The 22,856-nt window shown below is 44.1% G+C and overlaps 2 protein-coding genes across 8 annotated transcripts in view; one reads left to right on the forward strand and one right to left on the reverse strand.

Moving 5' to 3' along the window:
- The window catches only part of LOC110503722 (MAP/microtubule affinity-regulating kinase 4), a 64,827-nt gene extending 51,634 nt beyond the window's left edge, over window positions 1-13,193 (reverse strand). For 4 of the 7 annotated variants that reach the window (XM_021582205.2, XM_021582206.2, XM_021582207.2 and 1 more), the window contains exon 1: window positions 12,183-13,192. In XM_021582205.2, the coding sequence (XP_021437880.1) occupies window positions 12,183-12,230 (48 nt within the window). In that variant the 5' untranslated portion in view covers window positions 12,231-13,192. Of the gene's footprint in view, window positions 1-12,182 lie in introns of all 7 variants that reach the window. The other 3 variants (XM_021582208.2, XM_036962062.1, XM_021582204.2) reach the window with 2 other exon arrangements.
- A 4,682-nt stretch (window positions 13,194-17,875) lies between these two features.
- Window positions 17,876-21,469, forward strand: LOC110503725 (insulin-like growth factor-binding protein complex acid labile subunit). The gene is made up of 2 exons (XM_021582211.2): window positions 17,876-17,918; window positions 19,289-21,469. The coding sequence occupies exon 2, from the start codon at window positions 19,298-19,300 to the stop codon at window positions 21,350-21,352; it is 2,055 nt and encodes a 684-aa protein (XP_021437886.1). The 5' UTR covers window positions 17,876-17,918; window positions 19,289-19,297; the 3' UTR covers window positions 21,353-21,469.
- Window positions 21,470-22,856: the final 1,387 nt, after the last annotated feature.

Below are 22,856 nucleotides of genomic sequence, written 5' to 3' on the forward strand. Positions count from 1 at the left end.
GTGTGGGCTTTCTCATTTTACGCCACCACCTTTCACTCAGCATAGATGTCGAACTGGGAGGAAAGTGGACTGGGAAGCAAAACACTCCTGGGTTTCCATGGAGAGATTTCAAACAAGAGGAGCGTGTGACCCAGTTGACAGCAAGAGCAGGTCAATCATTTCGATCCCTGACCTGCAACATTTCTGTCACATAAAGGACAACCAACATGTGTTTTTTGTTAAAGGGCCAGTGCAGCAGAATATTGGATTTCCCTGTGTTTTACATACAGTTGAAGTCAGAAGATTACATACACTTAGGTTGGAGTCATTAAAACTCATTTTTCAACCACTACACAAATTTCCTGTTAACAAACTATAGTTTTGGCAAGTCAGTTAGGACATCTACTTTGTGCATGACACAAACAGATCCCTCACAAGTCCTCAACCGGCAGATTAATTAAATAGTACTCGCAAAACACCAGTCTCAACGTCAACAGTGAAGAAGCGACTTCGGTATGCTGGCCTTTTAGGCAGAGTTGCAAAGAAAAAGCCATATCTCAGACTGGCCAATAAAAAGAACAGATTAAGATGGGCAGAAGAACACAGACACTGGACAGAGGAACTCTGCCTAGAAGTCCAGCATCCCGAAGTCGCCTCTTCACTGTTGACGTTGAGACTGGTGTTTTGTGGGTACTATTTAATGAAGCTACCAGCTGAGGACTTGTGAGGCATCTGTTTCTCAAACTAGACACTCTAATGTACTTGTCCTCTTGCTCAGTTGTGCACCGGGGCCTCCCACTCCTCTTTCTATTATGGTTAGAGCTAGTTTGCTCTGTTCTGTACACAACGCTGTACAAGATCTTCAATTTCTTGGCAATTTCTCGTATGGAATAGCCTTCATTTCTCAGAACAAGAATAGACTGACGAGTTTCAGAAGAAAGGTCTTGTTTCTAGCCATTTTGAGCCTGTAATCCAACCCACAAATGCCGATGTTCCAGATACTCAACAAGTCTAAAGAAGGCCAGTTTAATTGTTTCTTTAATCAGAACAACAGTTTTCAGCTGTAATAACATAATTGAAAAAGAGTTTTCTATTGATCAATTAGCCTTTTAAAATGACAAACTTGGATTAGCTAACACAACGTGCAATTGGAACACAGGAGTGATGGTTGCTGATAATGGGCCTCTATACGCCTATGTAGATATTCCATAAAATATTGCCGTTTCCAGCTCCAATAGTCATTTACAACATTAACAATGTCTATAATGTATTTCCGATCAATTTTATGTTATTATAATAGACAAAAAAATTGCTTTTCTTTCAAAAACAAGGACATTTCTCAGTGACCCCAAACTTTTGAACAGTAAATAAATCACTGACAGTGTCACCAGCAAAGCACCATCACTCCTCCTCCTCCATGCTTCACGATGGAAACCACACATGCGGAGATCATCTGTTCACCTACTCTGCGTCTCACAAAGACACAGCGGTTGGAACCACAAATCTAAAATTTGGATTCATCAGACCAAATTACAGATTTCCACCAGTCTAATGTCCATTGCTCGTATTTTCAGGTCAATCGGGTTCAATTCCAGGCTCTGGCTGGGCCACTCAAGGATATCTCTGTACTTTGCTTTATTTGTTTTTCCCTCGATCCTGACTAGTCTAAGCAGTCACTGCCGCTGAAAAACATCCCCACAGCATGATCCTGCCACCACCTTGGTTCACAGTAGGGATGGTGCCAGGTTTCCTCCAGGCGTGACGCTTGGCATTCAGGCCAAAGAGTTCAATCTTGGTTTCTTCAGATCAGAGAATCTTGTCTCTCATGGCCTGAGAGTCTTTAGGTGCCTTTTGGCAAACTGTCATGTGGACTGTCATATGCCTTTTACTGAGGAGGGGCTTCTGTCTGGGCACTCTACCATACAGGCCTGATTGGTGGAGCGCTGCAGAGATGGTTGCCCTTCTGGAAGGTTCTCCCATCTCCACAGAGGAACTCTGGAGCTCTCTCGGAGTGACCATCAGGTCCTTGGTCACCTTCTTTCATTTAAAAATGGAGGCTACTGTATTCTTGGGGACTGTCAATGACGCAGATTTTTTTGGGGGACCCTTCCCCAGATCTGTGCCTCGACACAATCTCAGAGCTGTCTCAAAGCTCTACAGACACTTCCCTTTGACCTGATGGCTTGGTTTTTGCTCTGACACACACTGTCAACTGTGGGACCTTACATAGACAGATGTGTGCCTTTCCAAATCATGTCCAATCAATTGAATTTATCACAGGTGTATGCCAATCAAGTTGTAGAAACATCTCAAGGATGATCAATGGAAACAGGATGCACCTGAGCTCAATTTCGAGTCTCATAGTAAAGGATCTGAATACTTACAGTTGAAGTCAGAAGTTTACATACACCTTAGCCAAATACATTTAAACTCAGTTTTTCACAATCCCTGACATTTAATCCTAGTAAAAATTCAATTTTTTAGGTCCGTTAGAATCACCACTTTATTTTAAGATTGTGAAATGTCAGAATAATAGTAGAGAAAATAACTTACTTCAGCTTTTATTTCTTCCATCACATTCCCAGTGGGTCAGATGTTTACATACACTCAATTAGTATTTGGTAGCATTGCCTTTAAATTGTTTAACTTAGGCCTCCCGAGTGGCGCAGTGGTCTAGCTGTGCCACCAGAGACTCTGGGTTCAAGCCCAGGCTCTGTCGGAGCTGGCCGCGACCAGGAGGTCCATAGGGTGATGCACAATTGGCCTAGTGTCGTCCGGGTTAGGGAGGGTTTGGCCGGCAGGGATATCCTTGTCTCATCGCGCACTAGCGACTCCTGTGGCAGGCTGGGCGCAGTGCACGCTAACCAGGTCGCCAGGTGCACGGTGTTTCCTCCGACACATTGGTGCGGCTGGCTTCCGGGTTGGATGCGCGCTGTGTTAAGAAGCAGTGTGGCTTGGTTGGGTTGTGTTTTGGAGGACGCATGGCTTTCGACCTTCGTCTCTCCCGGGCCCGTACGGGAGTTGTAGCGATGAGACAAGATCCTAACTGCTAACAATTGGATACCACGAAATTGGGGAGAAAAAGGGGGGTAAAATAAATTAATAATAATTGTTTAACTTGGGTCACACGGTTCAGGTAGCCTTCCACAAGCTTCCCACAATAAGTTGGGTGAATTTTGGCCTGACAGAGCTGGTGTAACTGAGTCAGGTTTGTAGGCCTCCTTGCTCACACACGCTTTTTCAGTTCTGCCCACAAATGTTCTATTGGATGAGGTCAGGGCTTTGTGATGGCCCTCCAATATCTTGACTTTGTTGTCCTTAAGCCATTTTCCACAACTTTGGAAGTATGCTTGGGGTCAGTGTCCACTTGGAAGACCCATTTGCGAACAAGCTTTAACTTCCTGACTGATGTCTTGAGATGTTGCTTCAATATATCCACACCCTCCTCATGATGCCATTTATTTTGTGAAGTGCACCAGTCCCTCCTGCAGCAAAGCACCTCCACAACATGATGCTGCCACCCCAGTGCTTCACGGTTGGAATGGTGTTCTTCGGCTTGCAAGCCTCCCCTTATTCCTCCAAAAAGTTCTCCAAAAAGTGCAATATTTGTCCCCATGTGCAGTTGCAAACCGTAGTCTGGCTTTTTTATGGCGGTTTTGGAGCAGTGGCTTCTTCCTTGCTCAGCGGCCTTTCAGGTTATGTCGATATAGGACTTGTTTTACTGTGGATATAGATACGTTTCCTCCAGCATCTTCACAAGGTTCTTTGCTGTTGTTCTGGGATTGATTTGAACTTCTTCGCACCAAAGTACGTTCATCTCTAGGAGACAGAACGCGTCTCCTTCCTGAACAGTATGACGGCTGCATGGTCCCATGGTGTTTATACTTGCGTACTATTGATTGTACAGATGAAAGTGGTACCTTCAGGCGTTTGGAAATTGCTTCCAAGGATAAACCAGACTTGTGGAGGTCTACAATTTTTTTTTAGGTCTTGGATGATTTCTTTTGATTTTCCTATGATGCCAAGCAAAGAGGCACTGAGTTTGAAGGTAGGCCTTGAAATACATCCACAGGTACACCTCCAATTGACTCAAATGATGTCAATTAGCCTATCAGAAGCTTCTAAAGCCATGACATCATTTTCTGGAATTTTCCAAGCTGGTTAAAGGCACAGTCAACTTAGTGTATGTAAACTTCTGACCCACTGGAATTGTGATACAGTGAATTATAAGTGAAATAATCTGTCTGTAAACAATTGTTGGAAATATTACTTGTGTCATGCACAAAGTAGATGTCCTAATCGACTTGCCAAAACTATAGTTTGTTCACAAGAAATTTGTGGAGTGGTTGAAAAACTAGTTTTAATGACTCCAACCTAAGTGTATGTAAACTTCCGTCTTCAACTGTACATGCATAATTGCATTTGGGGTCACTTTTGATAATGGTGTTTTCCGCTAATGGAACATTCATGCTTATAGACTACTACCATGTGCGCATTGCTGCGCTTATAATGTGAAGAAATAGCCTAATAGTTTATTAACATTTAAGCAAAACGTTCTGATCCGTTGCGTCAGCTTCTGTACTATGGGGGATAGTAGATTGACATAGCCTAGTGCTTTTGTTGTTTGTTAGGCCTACTCATCTTCTTGGCTGACAAAAAGTAAATGTGGACAGTTTTTCAAATATCTTCAATATTGTCGCCCTGACCATAGAGAGCTGTTGGTTAGATCGGGTGTGATTAAGGGTGGGTAATCTAGGGGAATTATATGTCTTATGTTGGCCTGGTATGGTTCCCAATCAGAGGCAGCTGTTTATTGTTGTCTCTGATTGGGGATCATATTTAGGTAGCCATTTCCCCATTGTGCTTTCAAGCAACTTCTTTCAAATCATTAGTCTCATCATGCAGCCTTACAATGTATTAAAAATCAAAACATATAGCCCAACGTTTGTAGAACAACTAAAGTTACATTAATAACTCTAAATTAAGCATATAGGAGTACCTATTTCTTTGTTAGCTGCTCAACACAGAATAGCCGCATGAGTGCACTCCCTCAAATTGTTTTGAGAAAATGTTTCTATTTTATTCAGCTTTGTATTCTTCATACTATAAAATAATATAAAATAATGCCATGGAATTATAAGCAAATTTTGTCTGCTAAATGAACTAGTGTAGCCCACAACCATTTGGCATAGCCACATAAGGACAAGTATGCTATTCTTTTTTCTGAAATTGTTACGGTGCGTGAATGAGGACCCAAAAGCGAATCAACTTAAACAGAGCTTCTTTAATTACCAAACATAGGTAGGCTCAGATGGACCGGCAGATTCCGACAGGACAGGACAAGGTTACAGCAAACATGACGGCAGTCTGGTTCAGGCATGAATGACACAAACAAACAGGAATCCGACAAGGACAGGAGCAGAAACAGAGAGAGATATAGGGACCTAATCAGAGGGAAAAAGGGAACAGGTGGGGAACGGGGTGAATGGGTAGTTAGAGGAGACAAGGGACAGCTGGGGGAAAGCGGGGGAGAAAAGGTAACCTAACACGACCAGCAGAGGGAGACAGGGTGAAGGGAAAGGACAGAGACAAGACAACATGACAGTACATGACAGTACCCCCCCACTCACCGAGCGCCTCCTGGCGCACTCGAGGAGGAAACCTGGCGGCAACGGAGGAAATCATCAATCAGCGCACGGTCCAGCACGTCCCGAGAGGGAACCCAACTCCTCTCCTCAGGACCGTACCCCTCCCAGTCAACTAGGTACTGATGACCACGGCCCCGAGGACGCATGTCCAAGATTTTACGGACCCTGTAGATAGGTGCGCCCTCGACAAGGATGGGGGGGGGGGGGGGGGAAGACGAGCGGGGGCGCGAAGAACGGGCTTAACACAGGAGACATGGAAGACCGGGTGGACGCGACGAAGATATCGCGGAAGAAGAAGTCGCACTGCGACAGGATTAATGACCTGAGAGATACGGAATGGACCAATGAACCGCGGGGTCAACTTGCGAGAAGCCGTCTTAAGGGGAAGGTTCTGAGTGGAGAGCCAAACTCTCTGACCGCGACAATATCTAGGGCTCTTCGTTCTACGCTTATTAGCAGCTCTCACAGTCTGCGCCCTATAACGGCAAAGTGCAGACCTGACCCTCTTCCAGGTGCGCTCGCAACGTTGGACAAAAGCCTGAGCGGAGGGGACGCTGGACTCGGCGAACTGAGATGAGAACAACGGAGGCTGGTACCCGAGGCTACTCTGAAAAGGAGATAGCCCGGTCGCAGACGAAGGAAGCGAGTTGTGGGCGTATTCTGCCCAGGGGAGCTGTTCTGACCAAGGCGCAGGGTTGCGAAAAGAAAGACTGCGTAAGATGCGACCAATAGTCTGATTGGCCCGTTCTGCTTGACCGTTAGACTGGGGGTGAAAGCCGGAAGAGAGACTGACGGAAGCCCCAATCAAACGGCAAAACTCCCTCCAAAATTGAGACGTGAATTGCGGACCTCTGTCCGAAACGACGTCTGACGGAAGGCCATGAATTCTGAAAACATTCTCGATGATGATTTGTGCCGTCTCTTTAGCAGAAGGAAGCTTAGCAAGGGGAATGAAATGAGCCGCCTTAGAGAACCTATCGACAACCGGAAGAATAACAGTCTTCCCCGCTGACGAAGGCAGTCCGGTGACAAAATCTAAGGCGATGTGAGACCACGGTCGAGAGGGAATAGGAAGCGGCCTGAGACGGCCGGCAGGAGGAGAGTTACCGGACTTAGTCTGCGCGCAGACCGAACAAGCAGCCACGAAACGACGCGTGTCATGCTCCCGGGTGGGCCACCAGAAACGCTGGCGAATGGAAGCAAGCGTACCCCGAACGCCAGGGTGGCCGGCTAACTTGGCAGAGTGAGCCCACTGAAGAACGGCCAGACGAGTAGGAACGGGAACGAAAAGAAGGTTCCTAGGACAAGCGCGCGGCGACGGAGTTTGAGTGAGTGCTTGCTTTACCTGCCTCTCAATTCCCCAGACAGTCAACCCGACAACACGCCCCTCAGGGAGAATCCCCTCGGGGTCAGTGGAGGCTACTGAAGAACTGAAGAGACGAGACAAAGCATCAGGCTTGGTGTTCTTAGAGCCCGGACGATAAGAAATCACAAACTCGAAACGAGCGAAAAACAGCGCCCAACGCGCCTGACGCGCATTAAGTCGTTTGGCAGAACGGATGTACTCAAGGTTCCTATGGTCAGTCCAAACGACAAAAGGAACGGTCGCCCCCTCCAACCACTGTCGCCATTCGCCTAGGGCTAACCGGATGGCGAGCAGTTCGCGGTTACCCACATCATAGTTACGTTCCGACGGCGACAGGCGATGAGAAAAATACGCGCATGGGTGGACCTTGTCGTCAGAGAGGGAGCGCTGAGAAAGGATGGCTCCCACTCCCACCTCTGACGCGTCAACCTCGACAACGAACTGTCTAGAGACGTCAGGTGTAACAAGGATAGGAGCGGATGTAAAACGATTCTTGAGGAGATCAAAAGCTCCCTGGGCGGAAACGGACCACTTAAAGCACGTCTTGACAGAAGTAAGGGCTGTGAGAGGAGCTGCCACCTGACCGAAATTACGGATGAAACGACGATAGAAGTTCGCGAAGCCGAGAAAGCGCTGCAGCTCGACGCGTGACTTAGGGACGGGCCAATCAATGACAGCTTGGACCTTAGCGGGATCCATCTTAATGCCTTCAGCGGAAATAACAGAACCGAGAAATGTGACGGAGGAGGCATGAAAAGTGCACTTCTCAGCCTTCACAAAAAGACAATTCTCTAAAAGGCGCTGGAGGACACGTCGAACGTGCTGAACATGAATCTGGAGTGACGGTGAAAAAAATCAGGATATCGTCAAGGTAAACGAAAACAAAGATGTTCAGCATGTCTCTCAGGACATCATTGACTAATGCCTGAAAGACAGCTGGAGCGTTAGCGAGGCCGAAAGGAAGAACCCGGTATTCAAAGTGCCCTAACGGAGTGTTAAACGCCGTCTTCCACTCGTCCCCCTCCCTGATGCGCACGAGATGGTAAGCGTTACGAAGGTCCAACTTAGTGAAAAACCTGGCTCCCTGCAGGATCTCGAAGGCTGAAGACATAAGAGGAAGCGGATAACGATTCTTCACTGTTATGTCATTCAGCCCTCGATAATCTATGCAGGGGCGCAGAGACCCGTCCTTCTTCTTGACAAAAAAAAACCCCGCTCCGGCGGGAGAGGAGGAGGGGACTATGGTACCGGCGTCAAGAGCTACAGACAAATAATCTTCGAGAGCCTTACGTTCGGGAGCCGACAGAGAGTATAGTCTACCCCGGGGGGGGGTGGTTCCCGGAAGGAGATCAATACTACAATCATACGACCGGTGTGGAGGAAGAGAGGTGGCCCTGGACCGACTGAACACCGTGCGCAGATCGTGATATTCCTCCGGCACCCCTGTCAAATCACCAGGCTCCTCCTGTGAAGAAGAGACAGAGGAAACAGGAGGGATAGCAGACATTAAACATTTCACATGACAAGAGACGTTCCAGGAGAGGATAGAATTACTAGACCAATTAATGGAAGGATTATGACAAACTAGCCAGGGATGGCCCAAAACAACAGGTGTAAAAGGTGAACGAAAAATTAAAAAAGAAATGGTTTCACTATGATTACCAGAAACAGTGAGGGTTAAAGGTAGCGTCTCACGCTGAATCCTGGGGAGAGGACTACCATCCAGGGCGAACAAGGCCGTGGGCTCCTTTAACTGTCTGAGAGGAATGTCATGTTCCCGAGCCCAGGTCTCGTCCATAAAACAGCCCTCCGCCCCAGAGTCTATTAAGGCACTGCAGGAAGCTGACGAACCGGTCCAGCGTAGATGGACCGACAAGGTAGTGCAGGATCTTGAAGGAGAGACAGGAGTAGTAGCGCTCACCAGTAGCCCTCCGCTTACTGACGAGCTCTGGCCTTTTACTGGACATGAAGTGACAAAATGACCAGCGGAACCGCAATAGAGACAGAGGCGGTTGGTGATTCTCCGTTCCCTCTCCTTAGTCAAGATGCGGATACCTCCCAGCTGCATGGGCTCAGCACCCGAGCCGGCAGAGGAAGATGGTAGTGATGCGGAGAGGGAGGCGACGGAGAGCGCGAGCTCCTTTCCACGAGCTCGGTGACGAAGATCAACCCGTCGCTCAATGCGAATAGCGAGTTCAATCAAGGAATCCACGCTGGAAGGAACCTCCCGGGAGAGAATCTCATCCTTTACCTCTGCGCGGAAACCCTCCAGAAGACGAGCGAGCAAGGCCGGCTCGTTCCAGCCACTGGAGACAGCAAGAGTGCGAAACTCAATAGAGTAGTCTGTTATGGATCGATTGCCTTGACATAGGGAAGACAGGGCCATGGAAGCCTCCTCCCCAAAAACAGATCGATCAAAAACTCGTATCATCTCCTCCTTAAAGTCTTGATACTGGTTAGTACACTCAGCCCTTGCCTCCCAGATTGCCGTGCCCCACTCACGAGCCCGTCCAATAAGGAGAGATATGACGTAGGCGACACGAGCAGTGCTCCTGGAGTAAGTGTTGGGCTGGAGAGAAAACACAATATCACACTGGGTGAGGAACGAGCGGCATTCAGTGGGCTCCCCAGAGTAACACGGCGGGTTATTGATTCTGGGCTCCGGAGATTCGAAAGCCCTGGAAGTGGCCGGTGGATCGAGGCGGAGATGGTGAACCTGTTCTGTGAGGTTGGAGACTTGGGTGGCCAGGGTCTCAACGGCATGTCGAGCAGCAGACAATTCCTGCTCGTGTCTGCCTAGCATCGCTCCCTGGATCTCGACGGCTGAGTGGAGAGGATCCGAAGTCGCTGGGTCCATTCTTGGTCGGATTCTTCTGTTACGGTGCGTGAATGAGGACCCAAAAGCGAATCAACTTAAACAGAGCTTCTTTAATTACCAAACATAGGTAGGCTCAGATGGACCGGCAGATTCCGACAGGACAGGACAAGGTTACAGCAAACATGACGGCAGTCTGGTTCAGGCATGAATGACACAAACAAACAGGAATCCGACAAGGACAGGAGCAGAAACAGAGAGAGATATAGGGACCTAATCAGAGGGAAAAAGGGAACAGGTGGGGAACGGGGTGAATGGGTAGTTAGAGGAGACAAGGGACAGCTGGGGGAAAGCGGGGGAGAAAAGGTAACCTAACACGACCAGCAGAGGGAGACAGGGTGAAGGGAAAGGACAGAGACAAGACAACATGACAGTACATGACAGAAATAGGCTTTTCAAAGTTTTCTTTAAACTGCATTGTTGGTTGAGGGACTGCCCAGTAAGTAAGCATTTCACTGTAAGGTCTACCTACACCTGTTGTATTCCGCACATGTGACAAATAGCATTTGATTTAGTTTTGACTACATTTTCTTCATATCATGCTTCTTTAAAACTGTCTTTGGGATTACAGACTAGGCCAGGCAAGGACAGATTGAAAATGTCACACTTGCCAACTGGTCTGCGCATGCTTTGAGAATATGCCCTGATATTCCGTCTGGCCTGGCAGCCTTGCGATTGTTAACCTGTTTAAAAGTTTTACTCACTTCAGCCACGGAGAGCGAGATTACACAGTAATTTGGAACAACAGGGGCTTTCACACAAGACTCTGTGTTGTATTCCTCGAAGCGAAATTAAGAGAATCATGTTATCAAAAATGTACTCTCGTCTAGTCCCTTGATGTGATGTAAACAAACAATGGAAGTCCTTCTGGAAGTCCGTCCTTTCTGAAGAGGACAACAAGTATGATCTGCTTCATGAATGTCTCAAAGATTTCTATGCCCTTTCTTTTAATAAACATTTTTGAAAAACAATGTAAGCTCAGGTCATGTATTGTAGTTGCGTAATATTATCCTAATTTAGCCCTGCACCCACACCAATCAACCAACATCATGACATGCCCTAATATTATGGATGAGGGTGGGCACAGCAGGGCTAGACAGACCCTACACCTCTCCGATATATCCACCTGTCAAAAATGCTTTGTCAATTCAACTCAAATGCTTTTGTAGTGAATCTATCTGCCTTTGATGGTGTCACTCTTGCATGCCATTCCTTCCAGGAAGCACCAAGTCAGTGGCATGATAATGTGAGACCTGCTTAGATCTAGGATTTGAATGGATATTTATTGTAGCAGAGGATGATCAACAAATAAAAGCAACAACAATCAGCAGAACATAATATGCTATGTGGGCGTGGCATAATATAATTGTCTATCTATCTATTGTTCGTCTATGTAAATAAAGAAATAAACTGGGGCCCGTCCAATGGTGTGATCAAAATACAGGGTGGATTTTCACACTTCTAAAAGTGTCTGGCCGAGGATCCCTGTCAGTAAACATATAAAACGGTCTAGCTGTAAAGGGAAAGGGGGATACCTAGTCAGTTGTACAACTGAATGCCTTCAACTGAAATGTGTCTTGCGCATTTAACCCAACCCCTCTGAATCAGAGAGGTGCGGGGGGCTGTCTTAATCAACATCCACGTCTTTAAATGCCAGTCATCCGTCAAGAAGGTCTGTGCAAAACTGGTGAGCTACTTGTTATTTAAGCTCTGTTATTCTACAGCATTGATACTGTACTGAGCAGACTAGACTCAAGCCAAACATCCCCTTCATGATTGACGGGAATTAGAAGAGGTATAGAGCTTTTCGATGATGATTAACGGAATGTCCTCTTTTCACCATTCCTAAAAAAAAATGTGTGAAGCAAACAATGAAACCAAAGTGACATATCTGTGCCTGGGAGACTGTATACAAACCTGCCACTGCATTAGCTAGGCCACATGTGTCACATTGAATTGACATATTATTACATAATGGTATGACAGTGTTATAGATGTATCATTATTGATTTACAGACTTTCTAGGCGCAGCATGTGCTCTCTCTCAAAATTATGTATTATGGGTTATTCTGTTCACTTGAACAAAATGTACAGAGTGAATGAATGATGGTTTAAACAGCAGTGCAAATAGGCTACAGCCAGCCAGCAATCAATGATTGTATGGGCTTTATGCATCCTCCTGTCATTTTTTAGTACGTTGATATGTCACCTAGCTTGATTCCATGCCACTGTTCCATTTAAAGGGTGTAATGCACATGACAGTCAGACCTCTACAAAAGATTATACAAGACAATAAAATGTATTAAATACTTACTTGGTCCGATTTCCGCTCGTTCCCAGGTAGTGCTGCACGAGAAGACATTGTCCCTGAGGTATCCTTTCTATTAGGCTACTTGGTTTTTATGTAGGTAACAGTTATATACAGGATTATATTCTACCGAAGATAACGGTCGACATTGGCCGCTCCACCGCCTAGCCAGTGTTCCAAGGCAATAGACGCCTTTCCTACCGGCAACCCCAGGTTCGAGAGCAGTGAGACAGAATTGTATCCTCAAATACTAATTTTCATTGTAAAAAGCCAACACCGAACACGACAATTGTCTAGAATAGCCTTCTAGGCTATCCACTTCATGTTTGGTTGATTCTTCATGTGAAGAAAGGCATCAATGATATACCTCATTCTGGAATTAAAATGAACCCAAAATAGGTTTCTTGTCACTATCGCAACATTACTATACTAAAACAATTTTTTGAAAGCAATTCTGTGTTTCCAGTGATGAATGTGGGTGTATGTCAGGAACAGAGCAGTTTGTTATATCCGATAAAAAAAAACAATTGTCAAAACAAAAAACATTGGTCAGGTAGCCTGCGCGTACCACGACCATGGGTGGATGTCTGTCGTTGAAAAATATGTATTTTTTGGGGGGTGCCAAATAATGCTCGCAAAACCAACCACTCCCAAGGCAAAACACTGAAAGACTTAAGCCTAATTGCCAGCCCACATTTCATAGTTAATTAATAAATAATTAATCGTCAAAAGAAACAATACAACGACATGACAATTGCGGATAGAGCATCGGCGAATGTACTGTTACCCCCCTTTCTCTTTCTGCACGTGATGGACCACTTCCTGAAAAAGTAGCCGTCGAATAACACTCAACGTTCGAAAAATGATTTAACTTTGACTCTCACAGATATCCTACATAACTATCAATTGTAACATTTGCCTACAGAAAACGGCATCTCCAAACTGTATGACAAGAGCAAGAGGGAAGAACCTCAAGAGAAATAATAGGCAGGGCTGCGTCCGTGGCTCAGTTACACACCCTTCCCCCATATTCTTAAAGAGACAATCCCCCCATTCATTCATTGGTAGAACAGCAGTTACCAGCACCAGCCACACGTCAACCACGTTGGCAAGCAATATTCTGTACAGTAATGTCATCACTTGACGCTGCAGACAGCATCTCTTGGGCATTTGACAACAGGGGCGACAGGGCCCTGTCTGAAGAAGACACACTTTAACAAAGCAACAAACTACTGCACTTTTATGTAATTTTCCCTCCACTTGTAATTTATATTGTTGTGAGAACAAACCATCTGTTCTCTGGTGTATATCATTTTTGTTTTAATCTATCTATATTATTCATGTCTATTTATTGATTATACCAAGTGGGTGATGACAGCAGAAGCACATCACCAAAGACTATAGTCTCACCTGTAGAAATCGGACACGAGAGGGTCGGGCCCATGAACACCTCCTTCTGCTGTGGTCCCTGGGCACTCAGTATTTTGTTATTGAGATAGGCATATAGTGAATGTTGGTTTAGCTCTTTTCTTGGTTTCGCATGGGTGATAGAGCAGTGTGTGAAAGTGAGTCCTCAGCATCAATTAGGCAGTCATTTGGGACCAAATCATTTGGGAACCACTTTATGTGGAATTTTCAATACTCGTAATGGGGTATGTGCGAAGGCAGGTAAAGTGTGGGCGTCAGATGATGCTGCTCTTTCCATGTACCATGGAGAGAGCCGAGACATGATTGTAAGTGATGTGTGCACACGGAGCGGGTGAGGGTGATCGACCAGGGCCCAGCCCCACCACTGCAACCCTGGCTGACCCTGAGGAACTGAACACAAACCACCTCCAGTCAGGTCTGCTGTCCAACAGAGCCTCCACTGTCTGACTCAAGACTCTTGGCAAATCTGATTGAATATAGCTTCATAAATGAATAGTATTAGTACTGTATTAATAACCCATTAGTAGCCCATTCATTCCAAACATACCTTCAGCTGACAGAGTATTGAACCATGTGAACTATTTGGCTTCTACATTATTATTAAAAAACATGCATACTCAGTGTAGACCTATACATCACATGGCAACATGAACAGTATCAGCTGTTATCCAAAATGCTTTACATATCCTCAAATGGAGGAGAGTTACAAACTACTGCAACTTCTCTCTATTCCAGTTGACCTACTGTATTTCAGACCTAGTCATCTCAATGCTCTAATTACAGCTGTTGGAAGGCAGTACCATGGCCAACCCCCCATGCCTCCCACTGCATTAATCTCTAATCTGGCAGAGATTATGTCTGGAGGCACATTGGAGGCTATGTTCTGCCCTTAATCAAGTGTCTGTCCAATCCTGACTGTCTTTGAACCCCAGGTTGTTGTTGTTCAAAGTTTACAAATACCTTTTTTTGTGAACAAAATCAGGCAATAGAATCATTATTATATATGATGAGACTTGGCTGTAATTCAAATATGCTTGAAGATGTTGTCCAACTTTTAATATGAATGCAAATTGTTAAAGGAATCAAATATATACAAATAAAGACCATTGATTGTATAGATTATGGGTTTCAAGAGTATATGGGCAACAGAATAATGCATTGGTTAGGTTAACATTGAAATAGGCAAGAGTGATATTTTTTCTAATATCTCATATATAGTTATCATACTTTTGCTTGTTATGTTTACCTTGTTTGCTGATTGACATTTTTAAATAACATCTTGTTGGTGAGAAGTTGCAATGTCATCCTGTTTGCTCTCTGTGCTGTGTTGAAAATTATGTTAGGTTATAGAGGGCCACCTAGTGGAGTAGTAGCCTCATCACGGCCAGAGGCATCCTTATTACTGTTGTGATGGCGTCATCTTGTGGTTGTCAATGATTCTGTTTTCTTTTACTTGTTATGTGGTGGCAGTGTTTTGTTGCATCATCAGCAAACCCCCCCTTTTAACATTATAATTGTGACATGGTGATCGCCTGCTGCTTTGAGCCCGAAAACCCTCTTCCATTTGTGTAGTCTATATAAGAGAGAGGGTAGAGTGCAGCATCAGGAAATCAAAGTACTTCCAGTCTCCGAACTGGTGTGAGTTTGAACTGGAACCACAGGGAGGCCTATTCAAAACAGCCGGGGAAGCACATTGGCCTACAGTACTTTAATCTTTCATCCTTGTTTCAAGTTTCAGCATTTAGATGAACCTCTTGCCACATTTTGGGTCACAAATTGAATTGTCCCACTCTCTACCATTACCCTTTATGTCTGCATCTATTATGAGATCAAGTTGATCACAAAATGCTTAAAAGGGTGAAAATGACCAGAGCCACTCGAAAAAGAGCCTGGAAAGACATCTTACAAAAAGGTCTCACTTTCATCTAGCAAAGCTTACTTGCCATGCTTCAAGGCTCTCAGATATATGCTTGGTGATTGAAACTAATACATTATAGAAGGAAAAAATAAATAGGAAGTGAATCAACTAAACAGACCATCGCTGCATTATCTCTCTATCTTACTCTCTCTCTCTCTTTCTCTTTCGCTCTCTCTCTCTCTTACTCTCTCGCTCTCTTACTCTCTCTCTTCCTTTCTCTCTTCCCTCGCTCTCTCTCTGCACAGTACATTACTATGTTATAATAAGGTATCAGATAATTGTTTACAAATACTATATTTCCCATCAAAATGTGTGTGCCTTTTGCATTTTCTACATTAGTGGTTCCCAAACGTTTTAAAGTCCCGTACCCCTTAAAACATTCAACCTCCAGCTGCGTACCCTCTCTAGCACCAGGGTCAGCGCACTCTCAAATGTTGTTTTTTGCCTTCATTGTAAGCCTGCCACACTTACACTATACGATACATTCATTAAACATAAGAATGAGTGTGAGTTTGTCACAACCCGGCTCGTGAGAAGTGACAAAGAGCTCTTCTAGGACCAGGGCACAAATAATAATATAATAATAATCAATCATTTTGCTCTTTACTTAGCCATCTTATATATAAAACCTTATTTTTTCATCAAAAATTGTGGATAAATCACCACAAGTTAATGAGAAGGGTGTGCTTGAAAGTATGCACATAACTCTGCAATGTTGGGTTGTATTGGAGAGAGTCTCAGTCTTTTTCCACACACTGTCTGTGCCTGTATTTAGTTTTCATGATAGTGAGGGCCGAGAATCCACTCTCATATAGGTATGTGGTTACAAAGGGCATCAGTGTCATAACAGCGCGATTTGCCAAGGCAGGATACTCTGACCCAGACCCCCCCCCCCCCCCCCCCGAAGAGGACGTCTGTGCCAGGCCCGCCACGTCTGTTGACTCATCCAGCTGTAATGTATAGAATTCACTGGCTTGTATGCAAAGTAATTGTTTCAAAACATCCCCTGCCATGTCACTGATGCGTCGTGAAACAGTGTTGTTTCATGAAGGCATTGTCTGTATAGTTTTTTTGGCCTTTGCTCCAGCATTGTCCCAGCCATATTCACAGCAGCAGGAACAATTAGTCCTCCACAATAGTATGGGGCTTGCCTGTCATAGCCACTCGGTAGCTTATAAGACGCTTCTAGCCCTTTCTCATTAATGCTATCTGTTACTTTTATACATATCTTACTACTCGAAAGTTACCTTATATCTCGCTCAAATACTCCCGCAGCGTTTTTTTTCAAATTGGCATGTTTTGTTTCTAAATGTCTGCGCAAGAGTGAAGGTTTCATTAAATTGTGAGATAGTACTTTTGCACATATAACACACTGTGGCTGAGGAAAGGCACTACTCCCAATATAAGTGAACACCAAATCAATGTAGTTCTCATCATATTTGCACCTCTTCGAGGGTCCAACGTCCCTGTCTGTTGTTCAGTGCTTTCCCGGGTAAGGGGGCAGTAGCTCTTCAGCTGCATCAGATTCACATCTGTCAGTGTCCATGCTAGCTGGGCTAACAACAAATGTAGAATTACTGATGCTAGCATTGGATGTGCTCGTGGAAGCAGAACAACTTGTGTCGTCGACAGGTGCAGGTGTAGTACTGCTGGTAGTAGCAGTACTACCAGTAGAGCTGGTATGTGTCTCTATGGACGAGGGCCTTACTTTTTACAAAAAACATTTTAACCATCAATTTTCGAGCAAACGAAATGAGCAGCAGCTACGTTTGGCTACATACAGACTGTTAGTGGAATTCCCGTGAATTCCCGTTAATTATTTGACGAAGCTACCTGTATCTGACATTGTGTTGTTATTTCGCTGAACACTAGATAGTTTAATTTTAGTTTTGGCAGTGAAACGAGGCTACTCAGGTGAGAAAAAAACCTCACCCAGATGTATAGCCCTGTTGGAAAATATAAATGAACTGTTTGAAAATGTGATTTTTTAAATTTTTTTAAATTTTTACTCGGCATACCCTGATGGCATTCCGCGTACCCCAGTTTGGGAATACCTGTTCTACATTATCAAACACAGCAAGATATTATCAGTATACCCTAGACACAGACTAGACTGATTGCAGTGCAGTCACAGACTAAGCTTTGAAGTGGTTTATTTCATTTTCTTGGTACTGACATGCATCTCTCACCTCTAGACACCTGCTTAGCTTTCTGTGGTAATCAAATGAGACTGATCTGATGTCACAGATAGAGGTTCTAAACCACAACATTTGTGCTGACAAATTGTAATATTCTGAAAAAAAGTTTCCGACACCTAAAACTCTCACCTTTAAAAGCCTTTCACAATTTATGACTTCACTACAATCACATGCAGCACAAATCTCTCCTCCTAAAAGGTAAGTTGACTTATGATTAGTGAATAAAAATGTTGGTTAAATATTTGTATGCAACTGTGCATTTACTCTTACTTTCAAAGTGAGAATGAAATGCATGCACATATTTTACACTTTTGTCATTACTAAAATATGATAAACTTGCAAGTCCTTAAAGGGGCAATTGGCCTTGCAACATTCATTTTTAGACTTTAAAATTAATGATATTATACCCATTGATTCTTGAAGAATATACAGTGGGGCAAAAAAAGTATTTAGTCAGCCACCAATTGTGCAAGTTCTCCCACTTAAAAAGATGAGAGAGGCCTGTAATTTATCATAGGTACACTTCAACTATGACAGACAAAATGAGAAAAAAAATCACATTGTAGGATTTTTAATGAATTTATTTGCAAATTATGGTGGAAAATAAGTATTTGGTCACCTACAAACAATGAATGTTACATTTCTGCAGCCCCATCCCTCAGCTTTTAACCAAAAGAGTGGCAGGGTTTCGCTTTGTTATTGTTTGAACTGCAGGTTGACCCTTAAATCTCAATAAAAGTTTTAATGATGGAATTTTACATAAGGGAATCTACTGTAAAGACAGATGGTGTCACTCCCAAGCAATCTGTTGGGTTCCATTTTATAATAAGTGACAGGGAAACTGTATATTTTTAAGTTGGAAAAAGTTGGAAAGCACAGTGTAATTATATTGTACTCATTGCTACACAGTACTGATATGTTTATAGACAAACTTTTAATTTGGCTCTATACTCCGCCATTTTGGATTTGTGATCAAATGTTTTCATTCAGTACAGTATTTATGTACAGTACAGAATGTCACATTTCATTTGAGCGTATTTTCATCTGTTTTATCATTTAGAAATGAAAGCACTTTATGTATCTTGGACTCACTTTTATTGTAAATGTGGATGCTACCATAAATATCGTCTAATGTTTTGGGGGCATGATCTTTTTGCACCTGTAACTTTTTCATTCATCATTATTCATGATTCATTCATAATCACAGTAACATCCACATGAATGTAGAAGTGTTCTGAAACAGATTCAATTCTAATTTACAATAAAAGTGATTCCGAAATGACACAACACATTATTTACCATTCATTTCTATTGGGCACAACATAATCTGAAACACAAACAAAACAAACTGCAAATGCATCCAACAAGTTTGTAGTGTCGCAAGATTTTCACATAATTAACAAGACATTGTACTGAATATCCAAAGAAAGGAACAATGAAATGGCATAGATTACATGCTTGAGCAGGATGTGTACTGGTAAACAGGAATTATGTCACAACAGAAGTTTCATATATTTGTTTCAGATCTCACATTGACCCAATTTCTTTTCCTGTCATATCAACATTAGTTCCTCGCAATGTTGGTGAGTTTAAGCACGGTCATCATGGCCCTCATCTCAGTAGCTGCTACCTGTCCTGCCTCACCATGTGAATGTCTGGACAACATCACAGTCAGCTGCCCGGACAAGAGGCTGAAGAAGTTCCCTAACCTCCCAGATGGTACTGAGGAGCTTTATATGGCCCACAACCTGATCGAGGCATTCCCCACCAGTGGACTGGAGCAGCTGCAGTTCCTGGATCTCACCAAGAACTGTCTCAATGTCTCCTTGACTTCCAACTTCATCTGGCCCAACATGAGCAGCCTGGTCAAGCTGTTTCTCAGGGGTAATTACCTGGGTTCATTGGGCCCTCGGCAGCTCCAAGGCCTCTCAGCACTCACCTTCCTGGACCTCAGCGAGAACAACATGGAGGCCCTGCAACCAGGATCTCTACAAGGCCTTGGTCAATTAAAGACGCTCATTCTAACACTGAACCAGATCAACAGCCTGCAGTACGGGGCACTGGTTGGAGCCCCTGCACTCACTGACCTTCACCTGAGCAGCAACAGTATTGTGGAGTTTGAGGAAGGGGTGTTTGAGAATTCATCAAAATTGGTAAAGCTGATTTTGTCTAAGAACAACTTGGTTAGCATTGGGAATGGCACATTCAGTGGAGCAGTTAACCTGAGTCATCTGGACCTCAGTGGAAACAGGTTAGATTCTGTGCCCGTTGCTGCCCTGAAGGATGTGTCAAAGCTGCACAGCTTGTACCTCCAGAAGAACAGCATCACATTTTTACCAGAAGATGCTTTCTCTGAGCTCAGCCATCTAAGGATTTTGGTTTTGAATAATAACCATCTGAGCATAATGGCTAAGGACTCATTGAGTGGTCTAGCACATCTCGGTCAATTGGATCTGAGCTACAATAACCTCCAATCCCTTCCTTCTGAAGTGTTTCAATGTCTATGCAGACTGGAGCTCCTGGATCTCTACCACAACAGGCTGACATACCTTCCAGAGAACCTGTTTCACAACCTAACTATGCTGAGAGAGCTGCAACTTGACAGCAACAATATCTCATACATACCACCAGGGCTCTTTCACATGGTGTCTAAGCTAGGGGAACTCCAGCTGGACAATAATCAGATAGCTGACCTCCACAATGCCTTGTTCTCCAGACTGAGAAGGCTACGGACACTCTACCTGGACAACAACGCAATAAGCAAGATTCCCAGAGGCCTATTCCACAAGACCAAGAGACTCAGGGAGCTACAGTTGAACAATAACCACCTCAGGTCTCTCCCTAAGTCCATCTTCCATGGTCTGGCTAAACTCCACTCCCTGAAGCTTTTCAATAACCGTCTCACAGCTCTTCAACCTGAGCAGTTTTCTACCCTTGGAAACCTGAGAGAGCTCCTGCTGAATGAAAACCTGATCGAAGATCTTCCCACAGGCATATTTTCTGAGCTTCGCAGCCTCAAGATGCTGGATTTGGATAACAACCACCTCACAGCACTGACTCCTGCAGGCTTTGATGGGTTAGGTACACTAAAGGAGCTTCATCTCAGCTTCAATCAGCTCCGTGATCTCCCATATGCAACCTTCCACTCCCTGGATGACTTACGTAGACTCCTTCTCCAGAACAACCGCTTGGTGGCCTTGCACCCTCAAGTCTTCGCACCCCTGGCCGACTTACAGGAGCTTGACTTAGACAACAACCAGATAGAACAGCTACACCCTGACATGTTTCAAGGCCCTCACCGTCTCCAGAAACTTCACCTGAAATCAAACCGCCTCAGTACTCTTTTGAATGGGACACTGGAGCCTTTGCAGAGCCTGAAGGCCCTCCACCTGGAGGGGAACCCCTGGGACTGCTCTTGCAGATCACCCATTCTGTACATCAGTAACTGGATCATCAACAACACCCAGATGTTACAGGACAAACCCATGTGTTCCACACTCAACCGACCCATTTCACAGCCTGCACACCTTTTAAAGCCCTGTGTGAGCTTTGCATGCTTCCCCAGACACAAACTTCCCCTAGAGATGCTGACAGTGCTTACAGCTTGGCTTCTAGCTAGCGGTTTTCTTTGACGTACTTTTGCGGTTTCAGCATTGTGGTTTTGTTTCTTGTTTTCAGATGGTTATGCTTTCATGCAACTGTCTATTGCACATGCATTGTGAAGAGTAAGTGATATAGTATAACGATTAAAATACCATGGAATGGTGTTAAATATTTGATTGAAAATTCATGCTTTTCTTTGAAATAAAACAAATCATTTAATTTAATTTCTTGATGGGTTACAATATCTGCCATGTGTGATCTTGATGTGAATTAGACTAGGAGTGTTGCTCAGAGTTAATAAACTTGAGGCATTTACTCTATAATCTATGACTAAACATCCATCCATGGATACAAAACATACTCTTTCCAACTCAAGACATGCAGTCGCACACTCAGAGATACAACTGCTTGTTCTTCGAAACGCCACTAGACATCACTGCGTACCCACTGTGCAGATTCAAGGATACATTAACCTACACGTGCTGAGGGGCATTACTGCTGAGCATTCGTGAGTGAGCCTCGAGTCAACCTTTTGGAGGTTGAATGTGATTAACCCTAAATGGAAAGAAATGTAGGTAACTGTGGAACACAGGGTCAGGTCAGGCTCCCGACAGCAGAACACAAGGTTTGATCCCTCACCTCATGCACTGCATTCTAGGTGGGGTGCTGCTGAAGAGTGGCTGGGTGGCAAGGAAGTTCCCCTTAATATATATATATGACAAGTTCTCTGCTATTATGTGCATGGAGTACATCAGAGAACATTGGGGAAAATAATTAAAGATCTTCATTTTTGGTGAGTTTGGTCTAAACATAGACATTATGCCATACCCATTAATGTGACTAATGTGACAGGGAACATTTGTAGACTTGTGATTTTCAGGAATGAGGATTGGAGGGAAGGATGACCATAGATGGGTGCGAGGCAGACCACCAAAACCACATATTAAATGAATTAATCAATGTGAAGTGTGCAACAATATTAGGACCATCTTTCATTGATTACCCTATGAGGATTTGCATATTTGAAGTGCCCAAGGTAACCCAACATGAATTATGAATATGCAGGCATAATACAGAACCATTTCATTCTACCACTGCACATGAACTTCTATTAGTGCTGAAGATAATCATCTTCTGGTCACATGTACACTTCCTTTGACATCACCAACAGTGTTGCCTTAGCTTATTCATAGATTTTTTTTAAAACTTGTTTGGCTCCATTCAGGAAACTGTCTCACATCTACTGTACTTTTCTGTTGGAAGGGAAGAGAGCGTTGCACAGTTCTATCATAGTGACATTGGCTGAGGTATGGCTTGGGAACACAGTTACTGGTAATGCAGACATGTAGATGGGCGGCACACCACAAGTCCACAATCAAGAATCTGTTCTCGGAGGAATTCATGCATCGACACAATTCTAATTAATTTAATGTGAAATGGAAGATCTGCTATTTCAGTGCCAAAAATGGACTGAAATACAGGTTTATTTTCCTATTGTTTCTCCTTGTTATGTAATATCCATACGAGTCTTAT

The sequence above is a fragment of the Oncorhynchus mykiss genome, chromosome 24, assembly GCF_013265735.2.
Source record: "Oncorhynchus mykiss isolate Arlee chromosome 24, USDA_OmykA_1.1, whole genome shotgun sequence".
Classification (NCBI taxonomy): domain Eukaryota; kingdom Metazoa; phylum Chordata; class Actinopteri; order Salmoniformes; family Salmonidae; genus Oncorhynchus; species Oncorhynchus mykiss.